The sequence below is a fragment of the Pogona vitticeps genome, chromosome 1, assembly GCF_051106095.1.
Source record: "Pogona vitticeps strain Pit_001003342236 chromosome 1, PviZW2.1, whole genome shotgun sequence".
NCBI lineage: Eukaryota > Metazoa > Chordata > Lepidosauria > Squamata > Agamidae > Pogona > Pogona vitticeps.
Window position 1 is genome coordinate 334,583,859 of NC_135783.1, and position 18,246 is coordinate 334,602,104.

Consider the following 18,246-nt stretch of genomic DNA (forward strand, 5'->3'; position numbering starts at 1 on the left):
AGGACTACTCCATTTGGAACTTTGTCCTGCCAGGTGATACCAAAAATGCACTGGATACAATGCATATGGAACATGTTCAACAAAAATTGGCTTAGAGTGAACTAAATTTCAAGTTTGTTATTGTTTTTCCCCAATTTTAGAAGCCTCTACAGGGGCTGATATTTTCAGTAGTAAGAGCGTTATTAGACAAAGTTATGTGGCTGCGTCGGTCAGCAAAATGCTGGGAGCAGTGAATAGTAGCATTTCGGGCCTCTGCTTCCAGTACCTATACTTGCTCATTGTGTACATGGTCCATGCTGCTTCGCTTACTATTAGCCCCTCTTCTGCCTGCATAGTATTAGCTGCTGCTCCTCTTCCTCCTCTTTTCTGCCACTGCTGCCCACACATTGGCAGAAAGGCGAGGTCAGCAATTTTTAAAAGACCAGGAGGGTATCTGACAGGCAGGCAGGCAGTTTGGTGATGGGGGAACGGGGCTATTCCTTCTCCTGTTGGTAGAAGATTTTAGGCCACTTCTGGGCATTTTGAAGATAAGATTCCCCTTCAGAACTGTAGGTCAAAACACTATTTGTAGAACTAGTAATCTAACCAGTGTCCATAACGAATTGCATGACGGTGAATAAACTCAAACTTAATTCAGACAAGACAGAGCTGCTCCTGGTCAGTCAAAAGGCAGATCAGGGAGCTGGGATGCAGCCCGGGGTGATGCACCCCCTGAAAATCCAGGTGCACAGCCTGGGGATACTCCTGGATTCTTCTCTGATTCTGCATTCCCTGGTTTCGGCTATTACCAAGAATTTATTTTCACAGTTAAATTAGTCAGTGCACCAACTGCTCCTGTTCCTGGAGAGGTCTGATTTGGTCATGGTGATACATGCCTTAGTTACAACCTGGCTGGATTACTGTAACCACGTTTATGTAGGGCTGCCTATGGAAAGTGTCAGGAAACTTCAGTGGGTTCAAAATGCAGCAGCCAGATTGCTGATTGGGGCTGGTTACAGGAATCGCATCAACTCGCACACACCCCGTGATGTTTCTGAGCACAATTCAAAGTGCTGGTTCTAATCTATAACATCCTCAGTGGGTTCAAACTAAGCTGTCTGAAGGACCACATCTCCCTTTAGGAGCCTGCTCAAGTGTTAAGATAATCAGGAGAGGCCTTCCTCTCTGCCCCACCATCTTCAGAGATGCATTTGATGGGAACACGAGAGAGGGCTTTATCTGTTGCTGCTCCCAGACTTTAGAATTTCCTTGCACAGGAAGCTATACTGGTTGCATCTTTACCCTGCTTTTGCAAGCAGGCAAAGACCTCTCTCTTGAGGCAAGCCTTTCCTTGGCTCCTGGGTGGATATTTTAAAAAATATATTGTTGTACCTTAGTGCATTGAATGTGTTTTGGTGCTGCCTTTTTTATTGTATTCATTGATCTTTTTAGTATTGTATATTCATTGTAATACTGTCTTTTAATAGTTGTAAGCTGCCTTGGGTTCTTTTAAGGAGAAAAGTGGGTTGCAGATATTTTAACTAAAAATGATTAATTAATTACTGTTTTGCTGAGGATCAAATCCATGGCTACATTGAGTGGGTACATTGAGTTTATCCAAAGTAATGGAAGATTTCCTCAGAAAACTGAGTAACACACATGATTTCTTATGGTATCTAATAGTGATTGTGCATGCTTTTCTTTAGGTGCTGATATTGATGCATTGTGTGTGGCACCAAGACATGTTGACAGGAGTGATTTTTTCACCTCTTTTTATGAAAAATTAAAACTACAGGAAGAAGTAAAAGACTTACGGGTATGCAGTTTTCCTTAAAAGAATACTATAGAACAATACCACATTAAAGCTTAGGAACAGTAAAAGGGAAAAAAGTGAGTAGAAGGGAGGGACCCATAGAGTAAAGAGAAGAACCTACAAGGGGGAAAAAAAATTATGAAGAGAAATACCGGTAATGGGGGTATCGAAATATAGAAACTGGCGATAAAGGTGCATATTATTCTAAGGCTTTTTAAAATATAATTTATAGCTTTTGATGGGTATGGCAGACAATATTTTTATAAGGCTTGACTAATATTTGGAAAATGGAACTGGGCTTAGAAAGGGTCCTATTAGAATTAATAGCAGAATTGTATTAGTTGTAGAGCCGGTAAAGAGGGAAAGGGATTTGGCTTTTAAGCAAATTAAGACATGGCTGGGCTAGGGGAGGGAACTGAGCCAACAGCCCAGAGCACACTCCTCCCCTGGCCAAAAGGCTAATAGAATTTAACTCAGCAGAGGGGGTTATAGGCAAATAATTGTAGGTAGGAGTGGTGTAAGCAAAGGTTTCTTCCCCCCGCCATTTAGGTGTAGAAGGACAGGCTGTTCAGTGTTATGTATGGGGAGAGTTACGGTGTGTACTAGAAACTTGGGACTAGGAAGAAGTATAATAGATAATGGTTAAACAGATAAAATTAAATAATTGGAATGTGAAAGGCCTAGGAATGAATGTAAAGAGGGCAAAGATACAAAATGTGCTAAATAAGAGTAACACAGTCATAGTGTTTTTACAAGAAACTCATCAGAAAAAAGAATTAAAAGGGGATAAAAAAAGATACCCCTATCACCCAATGGTGCATAAAACTTATACAAGAATAGACTTTTTATTTATTTATTTGATTTGATTTGATTTGATTTGATTTGATTTGATTTATATCCCGCCCATCTGGTCTGGTCGACCACTCGTAATTTCTAAAGAATTGTTATCAAGGGCAAATAATACAAGTATTGATGTTATTAAAATTTCTGATCATGTCAGGGCAAATATGGAATTGTCAATAAACTGATTATAAAGAAGTATATAGATGAAAGATAGACAAAAATATTTATTGATATCAAAATTGACATTGATAAATAAGAAATTGATAAATAACTACTGTAATGGAAACAAGTGAACAAGGATAAATAAGAGGCTATTACACAAAAAGTATAATTTGGACTATCTAATATTAAATTATACTACAGTGGTGCCTCGCATAGCGAGGTTAATCCATTCCAGATTAACCTTCGCTATAGCGAAACATCGCTAAACAGAATTTAAAAAACCATAGAAACGCATTGAACTTTGTTCAATGCGTTCCTATGGCTTTAAAACTCACCGTTAAACGATGTTCTTCCATAGCGCCACCATTTTCGCGCCCTCGGTAAGCGACGGCAGGGCGCGAAAATGCGGCGCGGACCTTCCGGCGGCCATTTTGGAACCGCCGATCAGCTGTTCTCCCCCGCTTCATTATGCGATATTCGCTAAGTGAATCGCTTAGCGAATATCGCAAAGCGAAAAAACGCCATAGGGGCCATCGCTGAGCGAATGCTCCAGCGATGGCCCAGAGCCCCTCGTTAAGCGATTTCATCGCTCAGCGAGGCGCTCGTTAAGCGAGGCACCACTGTATATTGTATATCAGCTCAAGACACATACCAAATATTATAGCATACAACAGAAACCTAATTTGGAGGGAAATGAAAATGTCAGAATACTGACAGACTGGAGGGGTTGTTTAAAAAAGAAAATTGTAGAAGAATTTAAAAGAGCAACTAATCCCTTTCTGATAAACATGGTAGAGTGTTGGAATAATTATTGATACTTTTAGAATTAAAGATTAATAGAGAAAGGGTTAAACACAAGAAGGAGTTGGATAAAAAAGGATTAAAGATAAAAATACTATGAAGGAAATTTTGGGGGAAGAAGAGGGGATAGCTTGGTTAATTATACTTCAAATGGAAAGCTGGGCAAGAAAGTGGGCTACATAAGTAGGAGAGATTAGAAAATTTACAAAGTTCAAAGAGATTATTGAACATAGACAAGATCAAGAAGAAGGAAACAAAAGAAAAGGGACAGTTAGTGTAATTTATAAGATTTTAGTACATTCCTGATTTGAACAAGTGATGATGATAAACCAGTGGCAGAAGGATTTTGAGGAAGAGATTAAAGGAGAGGATTGGAATAGGAAAACTGTTATAAGGCAGCATGAAGATGGTATTTTACTCTAGTAAAATTGAATATAATTAATAAAAACATACCATCTCAATGCTGGAGATGAAAAAAAAAGACCTATATGCATATGTGGTGGACATGCAAAATAAGGAGGAAAGAACAGGAATTGGTTTTTAAGGAAATTAGAGAAATTATTGGATATGATATCCAGATATCACCAATTATTGCCTTCCTAAATATAATTAAGAATGATCATTTAAAAAAAGAACAGAAAAATTGTTATGATTACAGTAGCAAGATTAATATTTGCAAAGATTGGAAAAGTGACAAATTAGTCTTTAAGATTGGTACAGAGAAATGTGGAGCTTAGCAATCAATGATAAATTAACATATGAAATGAAAATAATAGGAATGATAAAGTCTAATGATTTCAAAGATGTATGGGATTTATATTGAAGGGGAAAGGCTATGTGCCAGCGAAAAAAATCTGTGTGCTTTTGGAGAGATATGGGGTAAAAAGGGATACACATTGATATTACTGGTCACCTAATCCCAAGGTGAAGGTGGCACGGGTGGGGAAAATTTAATGTGTATGGTGTATTTGTATTTTAGGGTGTGTGTTTTTATTATTTCCATTCTTTTTAAAGGAACAGTAACTTGTCAGTGATATACTAATTGTATACTGAGGATTATGGTTTGTGTGAAATAGAGCTAATGCTAGTTTTGGAGATTCTGAAGTCTTGTCATTAGTATGCTTCTGTTATAACTGCTTCTTGCTCTAAATTCTGGTTTTTGTAGAAGTAGAGGTTGGAAGGGACCTGGGAGGCCAACTTATTCAAACGTTATATATGTATGCCTGCCCTTCATTGCAATTTTTTTTTTCAGGCTGTAGAAGAAGCATTTGTTCCTGTTATCAAACTGTGCTTTGACGGAATAGAGGTAAGAGGAAATTATACCAGTTTTTCATCACCATATGTAGCTTGTACTTTACAAAGAAGCACCTTACTCATGGGGCCAGATCACACTTTGTGACTGTGCAGGCCAGCATCACTTGTTGGGGGCATTTGTGTGAAAATTATCTGATACCTATAGGATTGATATATAATCAGTGGCACCTACAATACTATGTCAGCCTCAAAAATTTCCATTACAGTTATAGCAATTATAGAATTTCATACACTGTCTTCTGATAGAATTGCCGTGTCACACAAAATATGACTTTATCTGAATTCACCCTTTTTTCCATAGAACCTGATACTCAAGTGGAGACTGCTGGCAGTGATCCACAGAAATATTATATAGAACATACAATGTTATTGAACAAATGTACTTGTGCTGGGTTGTTTAATAATAGCAGACATGCCAAAATACTTTCTCAGATGGTCAGAACTCTATTAAACAATGAGCAGGTTTGAATGGCAGTAAACTCCTTTACTTGGGGATAGGTAAAGTGAGCAGCCTGTAAGATAGTATGTGCACAGTAAGAAAATAATTTTTGCAATATAAGCTTAGGTTGCATGTGGAGTAAACTGTTGCTTGACTTTCTCCTTGCAATTGTGCAATTGAAATTAATTTTTGAGAGAGTCTAAGACATGGAGTTGGTAGAAATCAAAAGACGAATAGCCCAGAGAAGGGATAAAAGGTAGAAGACTGTGTAAGAGGAAGACAGAGCAGGGCGACTCCTGCTGTTTCTACTTCTGAGGCCACTCTCCCCTCACTTTTTAAGTATTCTCAGGGAAAGACTAGAACCAACTAGGTAGGTTACATCTTGTCACTTCCAGGAGAAAGAAAGAGGCTTTATAACTACAGTGGTGCCTCGCATAGCTATCGCTCCGTTTTACGATGAAATCTCTTTGCAATGGACTTTTTGTGCCATCGCAAGAGTGATCGGTTTGCGATGGCCCCTATGGGGAAAATTCGCTTTGTGATGATCGTGGGGAAGCGCTTCCCCGCGATCATCCCAAAGGCCCCCGCCGATCAGCTGTGCGAAAATGGGGCCTTTGGGGTGATTGTGGGGGAGCGCTTCCCCGGGATTATCCCAAAGGCCCCGCCGATCAGCTGTGCTGCGAGGGGTGGAGAGAGAGCGCGCCGAAGCACAGCTGATCGGCGGGGCCTTTGGGATGATCGCGGGGGAGCGCTCACCCGCGATCATCCCAAAGGCCCCATTTTCGCACAGCTGATCGGCGGTTCCAAAATGGCCACCCGCTGTGTTGCCTCGCTTTAGAGGCACCGAAAATGGCTGCCCCTATGGAGGAGTTTCGCATAAGGTGAGTTTTTAAGCCCATAGGAACGCATTAAACGCGTTTTAATGCGTTTCTATGGGCTTTTTAAAATCGCTTAGCGGCGTTTTTTCCTGCACGTATTAATGTCGCTAAGCGAGGCACCACTGTACCTTTATTTTCATAATATAGGCTATATTCTGGTGCAGGTATAATGTAGGCCTTCTGTCTGGTATGTCTTACACAATGCTCTTACGGAGAATGAGCACCTTCTTTGACAAAGGAGAAGTTGCAATGATGAGGTAGTAGTAGTTGTGACTCAGCTTTCGTAATTACTGATCCATTACAGCAAGGGTCCCCAATTCCTGGTCTGCAGCCCGGTGCCAGTCCGTGGCCATGGCACGATCGGGCCGAGGAGACAGATCTCCCGCCCCCTGGCATACACTCTCCCCATGCACTCCACCTGCACACACGACCTGTGTGCAAGTGTGCCCCGCTTGCCAACGAGCATGCCCTGCCCATGCGTGCAAGTGTGCCTCACACACCCGCCAGCATGAGGGTGCCCCCACACATTGACCACGCCCCCCCAACTGGTCCGTGGTTCAGAATAGGTTGGGGACTCCACTGCATTACTGTCCATGTTTGGCCCACAGTTTCCTTAACAGAATTGGGGGGGGGGGATCTGTCAGTCACTCGGCAACCTGAAGGATTGAATCCTGCCTTACTCTGTGTTCTTGGCAGTTATATGTAGTCTATAAAATAAATGTAGAAATGACACTGAAATGTGACTTGAATAATCTGATGAAGAGAGAACTTATTTCCTTTCTTTATTTTTATTTAGATTGATATCTTGTTTGCCCGCTTAGCACTGCAGACTATTCCTGAAGATCTAGACCTTCGAGATGATAGCCTTCTTAAAAATTTAGATATTAGATGCATACGAAGTCTTAATGGTGAGTGTATTGTAATTTGTTGTACATACTTAAAAAAATCAGAGAAGGCTTTTGAAACTTCATATAACTATTTTGTATGGTGCCATTTTAGAAGTTGCATAATAAATAGTAAATTCAGAAGGGTTGGTTTGTCCCTATGTACAGTGTGCTTGTGAAAATAGTGTTCACTAAGTGTGAGTAAATCTGGATATACCTGTGGGTTAAAAGTAAGAAAACATTTGTGCATCCCTCTCCCTCTCAATTATTTTTCAAGAAAAAAGAAAACAAAATTTACAGATCAACATGTTTTCCAGTGTTATGTGATGTTATCACCATAGTAATGTTGAAAATACCTGTTTTTCTTATAGGTTGCAGGGTAACTGACGAAATTCTCCATCTAGTCCCAAACATTGACAATTTCAGGTTAACACTGAGAGCTATCAAATTGTGGGCCAAACGTAAGTAATCATTTAAGAAAAATTATGTTTATAAGACTTCCCCCCCCAGTTCATTGAAAATGACTAAATCTGTCTGTCTTTTTCCCCCCTCTACAACAACAGGGCACAACATCTATTCCAATATACTAGGTTTCCTTGGTGGAGTTTCCTGGGCTATGCTAGTAGCAAGAACTTGCCAGCTTTATCCAAATGCAATAGCATCAACTCTTGTACATAAATTTTTCTTGGTATTTTCTAAATGGTATGTCTCTTTAGATTACAGTAAAATAAAAATTATTATAGACCCTGAATTTTAGTGTTGTTTCTATGGCATTCCTTCAGATGATGTCAGGTTAAGAGATGCACCTAAAGGAATAGTTACATCCTCCTTAGGGACCAAGACACCGTGGTAGCATGGACCATATTTTAGTCCTGCCAGTACAGAGCATCTGCTTACATAGTGTGAGGTATTTAAAACAAATATTGGGACTGTCACCACTTGGTTCAGGGCTCCATCCATTTTACTGTTGATTGGGCAGAAGGAAGTGCATACATACATAGTCTGGGTGTAGCAGAATGGGAACCCTTTATATGGACAGTTAGGTCACAATAAATTGCTTGTTCACACATGTGATTGCCATGCTTACATGCTTCATGGAAACCTGAGATTTTTGATGTAGTAGCTGTATTAGTCTGTGTGAGCAAATCAGACAAAAACAATGCAAAAGAGAGTGTGTCAAAAACATTGTGGCACTTTAAATACTAGCTCCTTATATTTTAATATGAGCTTTTGTGTATCAAGTCCACTTCCTCAGGCATAAGAGTGAGACTGTATGACATGTATTTATTTATGGCCAATGAGTAGGTTGGGATACACATAATGGAGAAAGTCTGGACAATATATAGTCAGCAAAGTTGTTATGTCTTGGCCTGATAATTGACATTATTCACAGCCTGATAGCCTGTTCCTTTACTAACAAACCTTTAGCACTTTGTCATTATCCGTATCCTCACCTGCTCATTGGGCCATGTATAAATATGACATATAATAATCTTATGTCTGAGGAAGTGGACTTGATTTGAGCGAAAGTTTGCATATAAAATATGGCAATCATTATTTGAAGTGCCACAGTATTTTCAACTCTCTCATGTCTAATTTGAGATGTTTGATCATTAAATTACTTTTAAAGTTTTTTGAGTATTTGGTGTGAGGCCGGCAATTTCAACATGTGCTCCCAGGTGGACGTGCAATAACATCTGAGCTTATTCTATTTAAATAAGCTCAGATGTTATTGCAGAAAAATGTTCCTTGTCCTTCACCACCATTTGAAAATATGGGCCATTTGAAGATTTAATTCTTAATGCTTTCTAAATTGGATTAAACACTTTAATACATTATGAGGCCAAAATCCTGTTGCTTTTAACTATATGCTCAAAGCAAAAGATGGAGTCTGCCATAGCTAATAAGTAGTTTGCAGAGTGTGTGATCAGCCACATGACTACCATGCAACTGCATGCTATCAGCTGCAATGGATTGTGTGATTTTTAATTAAAATTAAAAGCATTAGGATTCTTGCCTCAAAGTATATAAAAAGTTTCAGTTCAATGTAGGAAAACAATTACAAAAATTAGATCTTCAAAGGTCCCAAGAAGAGTAACTTGCATATCTGGTGGATTCATAGCTCATATGCTCCTGTTTGATTTCTTCAGACAAATCCATGTCTGCTTCCTCGATTTATATATGAAAAACATTTGGAAGGTTGTACTGGTCAGAGAGAATTGAATTTTAAAATATTATATATTTCTCATGTGTTTATGCAAGGGCCCCATACATAGCTAATTCCTTACCAGCGCCATATACTTGGAAGGCACATACAAACAAGGAAGATAGGATGCGGGAGATAACACTTCAAATTTGTCTCACATTTTAATTTTTAGAAACAATAACCTAAATCCAGTGTTATGCAAGCAGTTATGTACTAGCACGGTGGGACTTCCTTCCGATTTTCCTCTGTAGCCTTCTAGGCACACCAAAAGCCTGTTCTAAACAGTTTCTAAATCCTACATAGCAGATTTTAAGGGTGCAAGGGGATTACGGGAGGAGAAGCTGATACCCTCCAAACAGTTCCTTCAGCACGACAATCCTTTGAGGTGAATGGGCAGAGCAGCAAAGTATTATGACTAGAAAATGCCTTAGCAGTATTGGGGCTGATTTTCATATTATGCCAGCTCTTCAGTGATTGAAGTTTTCTTTGGGAAGGGTGTAATTTAACAGGAGGCATATCTCTTTATCAAAAAAGTGTCCATAATATTAGTGTCGGTTCCTGATGATACTTTTCACCTGGTGTGGACTTCAGAGATTGGACAAATTATAAATGTTTATAAATAATTTAGTGTAATAATAGTCTTAAGAAGCCTTATAAAGATGTGATTTGAGTATATTTGAAGATATATTTTTTTAAGATTGTGCTTTGAAGACTGAGTTCAAGGAAACAACATTCGTTCCCTAATGAGACAGAATAGACAGTTTTCTGCTTTGAAAAGAAGCTTCATCTGATGCTACATCTGGTGTTTAAAATGAAGGCTCACATTCAGAGATGCTTACTTGGTTGTAATAAGTGCTTTTCTTACTCAGTGCTACAATCTCTCTAAACAGGGAATGGCCAAATCCAGTGCTGTTGAAACAGCCAGAAGAATGCAATCTTAATTTGCCTGTATGGGACCCAAGGGTTAGTGTATTATTTTTTCCCCCTATAAATTCAGACTGTAAATTAAAACAAGTTGCTTAAGTCCCAGGGAACCTCTCTTCTCCCCTTTACGAGTTCAAATATTGAAAAGTCATCCATCATTCCTACTTTTTGTAGAAACATAGAATGTGACTTGATATTGTCCATTATCAGCTTAAAAACTATCACAGATTCAGTCCAAAAAATCTGTAAATTTTAAATGCAGTCTTAACGTGCATATATTTCAGCTCTAAGTTCACTCACTGTGGTTTTATTGAGGCTTTTAACTGGTGTCATCCAGCAGCACAACTAGAAGTATTCTAAGCTGGGCCAGTACAATACACTTCATTTATGCTATAAGTCCGGCTTTTTTTTTCTAACTAGAAATAACCTTTGCCACGGATGGTAGTGAACATGGATTTTTCCCAGTTCAGAAAACTTGGGGTGACTTTCATGGGATTCCCAGTGATCTTCCATTCAGCACTGATATGTCCGCATCTCGTTCGTTTCAGCAGTGCTATCATGTTATGTATTCCTGAAAGACACACAAGAGATAATGAAAAAAGAAATAGGATTTTTTCCTTGTCACATGTGGCTACCTCAATCAAGTTCTGGGCTTGCTAAAACCCAGGTGAACATAAGTCTTGTGACTAGAAATTACTTGGCATCGGAGCCTGCAAACAAAATTGGTGTTTATGAGGACTGTACAGTTTTTGTTTTCATTAATAACTTACTTTCAGAAAACCCACATAAAATGTTACAGTTGTTTGCTTGTTACATTGTTATCCTTCAGCATATGAGCAATATGTAATATAAGCCCTTTGTACTCCAGTAGTTAAACAAAACAATGTAAGGAAATAGTAGGGTTTTTAAAATGGCATCTTTAAGCATATTGAAATGCGTCTGCACTTTTCCTTTTCTTCATCAAACATACTGTTCTAAATAAAGGATATGTTAAACACATTTGGTCATGTTGGGTGCTTAGTCTTTTTTCAATTGGCCATTTCTTGACAATCATGTTACAGGAGTAGATTGCACTACATATTACAAAGTGGGTTTAGACTGAATGTGCCTGGGAATAGCTCAGTTTCCTCAGGAACTGGAAATATATTACTTCAGTTATGATTATAGGTAGACAGGCTAGGTGGGAAAGGGAGTAAAACAAGAAGCCGTTTTGTGGTGCTCAGGTTGAGTTTGGTTACTGGTATTAATTTATATGCATTGTAACTAGTGATATGTATGTAGAAAAATATTTGATTTAAATTTAACACAATTATATTACCCTGTTTCCCCAAAAATAAGACAGGGTCTTATATTAATTTTTGCTCCCAAAAATGCATTAGCGCTTATTTTCAGGGGATGTTTTATTTTTGTCATGTACAACCATCTACATTTATTCAAATGCAGTCATGTCATCTTCTGGTTGCTGCACAATGGTGGAGGGCGGGGTTTCACTTAACTAGGGCTTATTTTTGGAGTAGGACTTGTATTACGAGCATCCTGAAAAATCATACTAGGGCTTATTTTCAGGTTAGGTCTTATTTTAGGGGAAACAGGGTATTAGTGTAAAACTACATGTGCTGGTTTTTTTGCAATGGACAGATCCAAATCTTGTACTTTTGATTGTGATTGAAGAAAACTGATTGGCTGTTGTTATGTATAGGTAAACCCCAGTGATAGGTACCATCTTATGCCTATAATTACACCAGCATATCCCCAGCAGAACTCTACCTACAATGTGTCTGTTTCTACACGTATGGTTATGGTTGAAGAATTTAAACAAGGTAAGTAATTCTGAACATGTATTCCTGAAAGAATGGAAATGACCTGCCCTAGATTATGTGCCCTATTGACCACTTGGATCCAAACATTTTGCTAATGCATATGTTGTATGCTTTTTAAAAAATGTAGATATTTAGTTTTAGAGCATTGCTTCTCATCCAGTTTAAGCTTTTTAGGGTCTTACACTACCTAAACATTGTTGCTGATCCTCTAGCAATTTTAGTTTAATGAAAAATGCAATACTGACAATAATTTTTTCAGATCAGTGAAGTAGAAAAGGATGCTGCTGCCAGTCATTATCACCTGGACATTTATTGCCTAGTGCTCTAGCTTTAACCACTCTAGCCCCACCTGGTGATAATAGCTGTTCAGCTAGTTGTTCATGATCTATGCAAAGCTCAGTGGTAGAGATAATGTTTTCACATATAAGGTCATGGGCTCAGTCCTAGTTCTATCCTTTTATAAGATCTACAGTAACAAGCAGAGAAAAGAGGTTTTTATCAGAAACATTACAGATCTAACTTAGTTAAAAAATGGCTAGTTGTGGTACCAAACAATACGTAAACTGTTCCAATGTAGCCTATGCAAAGCAGACATTCATTTAGGAAACAATAATATTTTCATTTGAGTACCTTTTAACCCTTTAAATTCTATTTTCATGGGGGGAAAATGAAAAGGCTGAAATGTGATTTTGTAATTCAGGTCTTGCTATCACGGATGAAATTTTGCTGAGTAAGGCAGAGTGGTCCAAACTTTTTGAAGCTCCAAACTTCTTTCAAAAATACAAGTATGTATCTGATTGCATGATGGATGCCCTTTAAATATGTTAAATGTTAACACGTTCACATTTGCTTTAACTTAAAGTGACTAACTTAATTAGTTGGTTTTTTTGGGGGGGGAATGGGCAGATAAGTGGTGCTTTGATTCTCATATTAGTTATATAAAAAATCGAGTAGGCATGATTTCAGTTGAGTAGATTATAAGATACTTGTTGACCCTTAGCATTATTAGTGAAATACTGTCTCAAAGTTATAACTAATCGTTGTTGTGGGTTTTCTGGGCTCTTTGTCCATGTTCTGAAGGTTGTTCTTCCTGACATTTCGCCAGTCTTTGTGGCCGGCATCTTCAGAGGAACAGGAGTAGGAACTCTGTCCATGCTCTGTTAGTTCCTATTCCTGTTCCTTTGAAGATGCCGGCCACCGAGACCGGCGAAACGTCAGGAAGAACAACCTTCAGTTCAGAACACAGCCAAAGAGCCCGGAAAACCCACAACAACCATCAGATCCCGGCCCTGAAAGCCTTCAAGAATACATTATAACTAATCTGCTCTGGAGCAAATTCTGGGCAAGGAATATTTCATTGATTTCATATCCTAACTTCAAATATGAGTATACTGTGTGTATTTATCTTGTATTCTGATGAACGTTTGCTTTTTTAATAGTAGGTGTTTTCTTAATTGCTGTCTGTCACATGCCCACTCCAAACTGAAGATAAATATATTGGATGGTTATGCATTTCAATGAAACAGTAATGCAGCTTTCCCCAACTAAAAGAAGAATGATAACCATTTTAATATGGCTGTTTTAACACTCTCCATAAAAAGATAAAATTGAATTAGCATACATTAGTATTCTTTTACCTTTACTATTGAGAACTTTACTGACAAGATCATGAATATTTTATTTAACTTGCTTAGTATATAATGTGAAATTTCAGTTTATGGTCTGTATGATTCTTATATTTATTGGTATGTAAACAGTCTTAATTTAATATAAACAGCTGCCTTAATTTCCAGTGATATATATATGGAAGGAATTGAGTTAAAATCAGTGGTATTGGGTTCATATAAACAGTTCAGGATCACATGGATACATTTTCTGTTTTCTTCTAACCTTCATCAGTGCATCTGTCAGTAATACTATAAATCACTGATCTGAAATGATTGAGACACAAAGTAATATAGACTCTGTATGAAAGTAGAAATAAATATTAAACTAGTGTGGTGATCATGTAAAAAAAAAGGAATGATGAGCTACAGACAAGCCATACATGAAAATGCTTGATATCTAGACATTAAATAATGAAACCAACAAGGAGGAGCAGGCTGTATAGCCATGACTGCAAGTAACTATTTTTTATGTGAAGCAGTTAAATGTGTGGTTTATAAAATTATGTAAGTGATCTCCATTCTGACAGCTTTCCAAAAGTGGTAGCCATGGGATAGCAATAGTGTTCTGTTTCTCCAGTGAAGCTTTTTCCTGAGTTTCATTAATTAAAACAAAACCTCAGGATACAAAAACAATGTATGGTCACATAGTGTCGGGCTAATAATGTGAAAAAGCACTTGAGAATTAAAAATAATAATAGTTAAGTAATTTCCATTTTGTAGCTTCTTCAATGCAAACTGATAACTGTTAGAGAATAAATTATAACAAAAATTGAAATCTGTACCTTGAAAGTTGGCAAATTCTTTGACAAATAACATGTACTAACCTGCATATATGCAAAGCAGTAGGTGAACTTGCTTTCTGCTACAGTATTAAAACATGACTGTTAAAAATTTCTGCTGGTTGTAATTAAAATGTTTGTTAGTCTTTTGTGCACACGAGAGTCACACTTAATGAACAGATTGTTTTGCATAAGGTTATTTTTTTTTAAAAGCCCTATATACATGAAAGAGCTATGTGTACTCCCAGTGCTTTAAACTTCCAACCAGTGCCTTTTCAAAAAAGGAATTGAATGAATGTACTAAATGTTTATGGCTGCAAGCCTAAATAATACACTAAATTAACAGCTTAGGTGGCATGCTGAAGAAATTGGGTTTTTAAAGATATAATAATGTGATATCATGCTCTTTGCGTTTAGTCACAAAACCCAAACTTGCAAAGATCGAAATCCAATTCATACAGTGATTTTTAAGTTGAAGAATCATTCAAAGGAGGTTTCCCATTAATATTCAATTGTCTCCCAAGAGTTCCTTTTGCTTCTCAAGTAGTTCTACAAATAATTCTAGATGAGAAATCTCCCTTCATATTCTAGGAAACGGTTCGTAGTTTTGGTAAAATTGTACTAGCTTACAAAGTACAGTACTGTGCAAAAGTCTTAGGCCATTGTTGGATTTGTTGTTTTAGCAATGGTATAATAACCAAATATTATTTCTCAATCTTTTCATTAAAATACAACAAGAAAATAGATGAAATATGTATGCTGTATTCATAAACAGAAAAAAAATCAGAAAAAAGCTTCTATAGGCTAAAGTGGGAAGTATTTAGTGTGGCCTCCCCTTACACTTGAGCAATAGCAGGAAAATGGCTCCTGAAAACCTAAATGGAATGAAACCCTAATTACTGTCATTGCTAATACCTGTATTTGTCCTACTATTTCGTGTCAACATGACTGCTGTGAAAAAGGTCTGTTACACCTGGTTTGTGCAAAACATGCTTGAATATTACATACACATGCTGTAGGAGTTTAATTCATTGGAAGTTTGCTAATAAGACCACCATTCAATCACATTCCATTCAAAATGCCAAAGATCCCAGAATCTGACAGAGATAAATCATACTTTGGCACTCTCAAAGGGAAATCAACAAACATACTGGATACTCAAGATGTGGTATTCAGGCTGTTGTAAAGAAGTGTGAAGAATCAGGAGAGATGAAGGACAAAAAAGGACTAGAAGGCCAAATTTGACAAGTTTCTCAGAGTTTCTTCTTTGAGAGACCAAAGGAGGTCCAGCAAGAACATGGCTCTGCATCTGGCAGGTTCATTGAGATGCCAAGTGGACCCTTCTACAGTCCAAAGAAGCTTGACCAGGAGTGCTCTTTGTGGAAGGCTAGCAGCCAAGAGACCACTTTTTTGGAAGGAGAACAGGGTGACAAGGCTACGATATGCTAAAGCTCACAAAGACTAGAATGAAGATCAGTGGGAAAGAGTTTTTATAGAGTGATTAATCCAAGTTTGAAATCTTTAGATACAGTCATTGACAGTATGTGAGAAGAGTTGGAGAGAGGTGGAATAATGCATACTTGCGGCATTCAGTGAAACATGGTGGAAGGCCTGTCCTGGTTTGGGGCTGCATTTTTGCCAGTGGTGTTGGTAGTATTATCCATCTTGATAGGTTCATGAATGCTGAAAAGTACAGACCAGTTTTAATTCATCATGCCATTCTCTCTGGAATTTGCCTGATTAGGAATGGTTTTATTTTTTCAGCATGAGAACGATCCCAAACACACTGGTAATGCAGTGAAATCATATTTAGCCAGAAAAACAGCTGATAAAACTGACAATCATGGATTGGTCTCCACAAAATCCAGATTTGATTATTATAGAGGTAGTGTGAGATTTACCTGGACAGAGAAATAAATAAAAGACAACCTAAACCTGAAGAACTTTGGGAAGTGCTGAAGGAAGCCTGGTATAATATACCAGAAAATGTCAGGACACACTAAATACTGACTTTTGCCTGAAGAAGCCATTTTGTTTTGAAAATTGTATTTTTCTAAAATTGTGTGTACATATTTACGGTATTTACAGTTTGTAACTTAGTAAAGAGAGCAAAGAATAAATATGGATGGTCATTAAAACTTTGCTAAAACAACAAAGACTCTTGCACATTACTGTACATTTATGGAAAGCAGTTCCAAAAACTTAATCATTTGAACATTACTGTCAAGACATAATTGGTATGTTGTATGTCTTGTAAAGCTAATGAATAAGCAGCACTGTAATAAGTACTTGTGGTCATATTTTTGCAATATAATCAGATGTTTTATAAGAAAAGAATATATACTAGATGAAATCCTATTGCTTTGTTTACTAAGTAGTGCTAGAGTAGACTCACTGAATCAGTGACTCAAGTTCATAAGTTCCACTAATTTAAATGGTCCTACTCTAGTTGTGACTTAACTTTGGTGCAAGAAGTTGCAGCTAGAGCAGGCCGAGATGAATCAGAACTTATGGACGCATTGACTTTTCAGATCTCGACTGATTTGGTGGACCTACTCTAGTGCAACTTACTACTTGAATCAACAGAAATTTAGCTATTGTGTCTACGCGTAAGGAAATACTGTAGCTGATTTGCATCTTACAGTTTTCAAGTACAGGATTTTGTGTAGTCATGTGCAGCTCCTGTGTCAACAAATGCTGCTTTGTTTCAGTAGAAAGAGCAGATCATTCTAAGCAGTTTTTTTCTTTTGTATTGTGAGAATTCTTGACACATTTGAATTACCACTTTTTATTACAGAGTGAAACAAAGTAAGGGAATTATGTACTGCACATCTTAGGGCTTATATGGGGCTATGGTAATTGGATCTTGGAATGTGTGCAGTTCTAGTGTTCCTTGAGCTTTGAAAAGGCTGCAGTCAGTTTACTATCCACAATAGAACTAAGAAAGCTAGAATTAGCTTTTTCTAATCGTTTCATTTGTTCATATGGATCTTAGTGATGTTAAATATGTTAGAAGTGAATTTTTAAATAGCAGATTGTTAAACTAATAAACACTAGTTTTCTCGGTAGATAAGCCATGTACATTAATCTTCCCAGTAATGTCTTCAGATGTAAGATCTGAAGTGTTACAATTTTGCCAGTTTGGTTGGTTAATGTTGCTTAGTCTGGCAAATGTAACTCATCAGAATAACTATCAGGTAGTTATGTATGCATTTTAAAAAATCACCTGGATATCACTTGTAACTCAGAAAAAGTGAATCTATATCTCCTTTGAATTGTATTTGCTGGTTTGAAATTTTAAAGACACTGTTAATCTGTTCTGTGTGGTGATGGCAAGTATTTCTTAAAATTAAGGTAGTATATAATCTTCTTGTTTTCAAAGGCATTATATTGTACTTCTAGCAAGTGCTCCAACAGAGAAACAGCGACTAGAATGGTGAGTTCTAGACTGATTCCACCATCCCTTTCTTTAAATAACACTTTAGGTTTCATTAGGATGAGAATCCTATTCCATATTTTAATAGGTACCTTTTAAAAATTATTATAACATAGTCAAAAATCATAATATGAGTCAGATTCCGAGATTTTTTTTAATGTTAAGATGTTGGCAGCATCAGTAAAGTTTGTAGAAGGAACTTAGGTCCACCAACAGTTTCTGTTTTGAAAACCTTCCATATCTCCTCCCACACTTTTATTTGGAGAGCTACCCATCCTCCTGTGAACATCTAAGACATTTT

At 37.5% G+C, this 18,246-nt stretch overlaps 1 protein-coding gene across 4 annotated transcripts in view; it reads left to right on the forward strand.

Moving 5' to 3' along the window:
- PAPOLA (poly(A) polymerase alpha) overlaps positions 1 to 18,246 on the forward strand; it is a 53,326-nt gene that overhangs the window by 16,517 nt on the left and 18,563 nt on the right. For all 4 annotated transcript variants that reach the window (XM_020797960.3, XM_078383760.1, XM_020797957.3 and 1 more), the window contains exons 5-13: positions 1,686 to 1,795; positions 4,851 to 4,904; positions 7,026 to 7,137; positions 7,485 to 7,574; positions 7,677 to 7,815; positions 10,210 to 10,282; positions 11,943 to 12,063; positions 12,764 to 12,848; positions 17,892 to 17,945. In XM_020797960.3, coding sequence (XP_020653619.2) covers positions 1,686 to 1,795; positions 4,851 to 4,904; positions 7,026 to 7,137; positions 7,485 to 7,574; positions 7,677 to 7,815; positions 10,210 to 10,282; positions 11,943 to 12,063; positions 12,764 to 12,848; positions 17,892 to 17,945 — 838 coding nt within the window. The remainder of the gene's footprint in view (positions 1 to 1,685; positions 1,796 to 4,850; positions 4,905 to 7,025; positions 7,138 to 7,484; positions 7,575 to 7,676; positions 7,816 to 10,209; positions 10,283 to 11,942; positions 12,064 to 12,763; positions 12,849 to 17,891; positions 17,946 to 18,246) is intronic.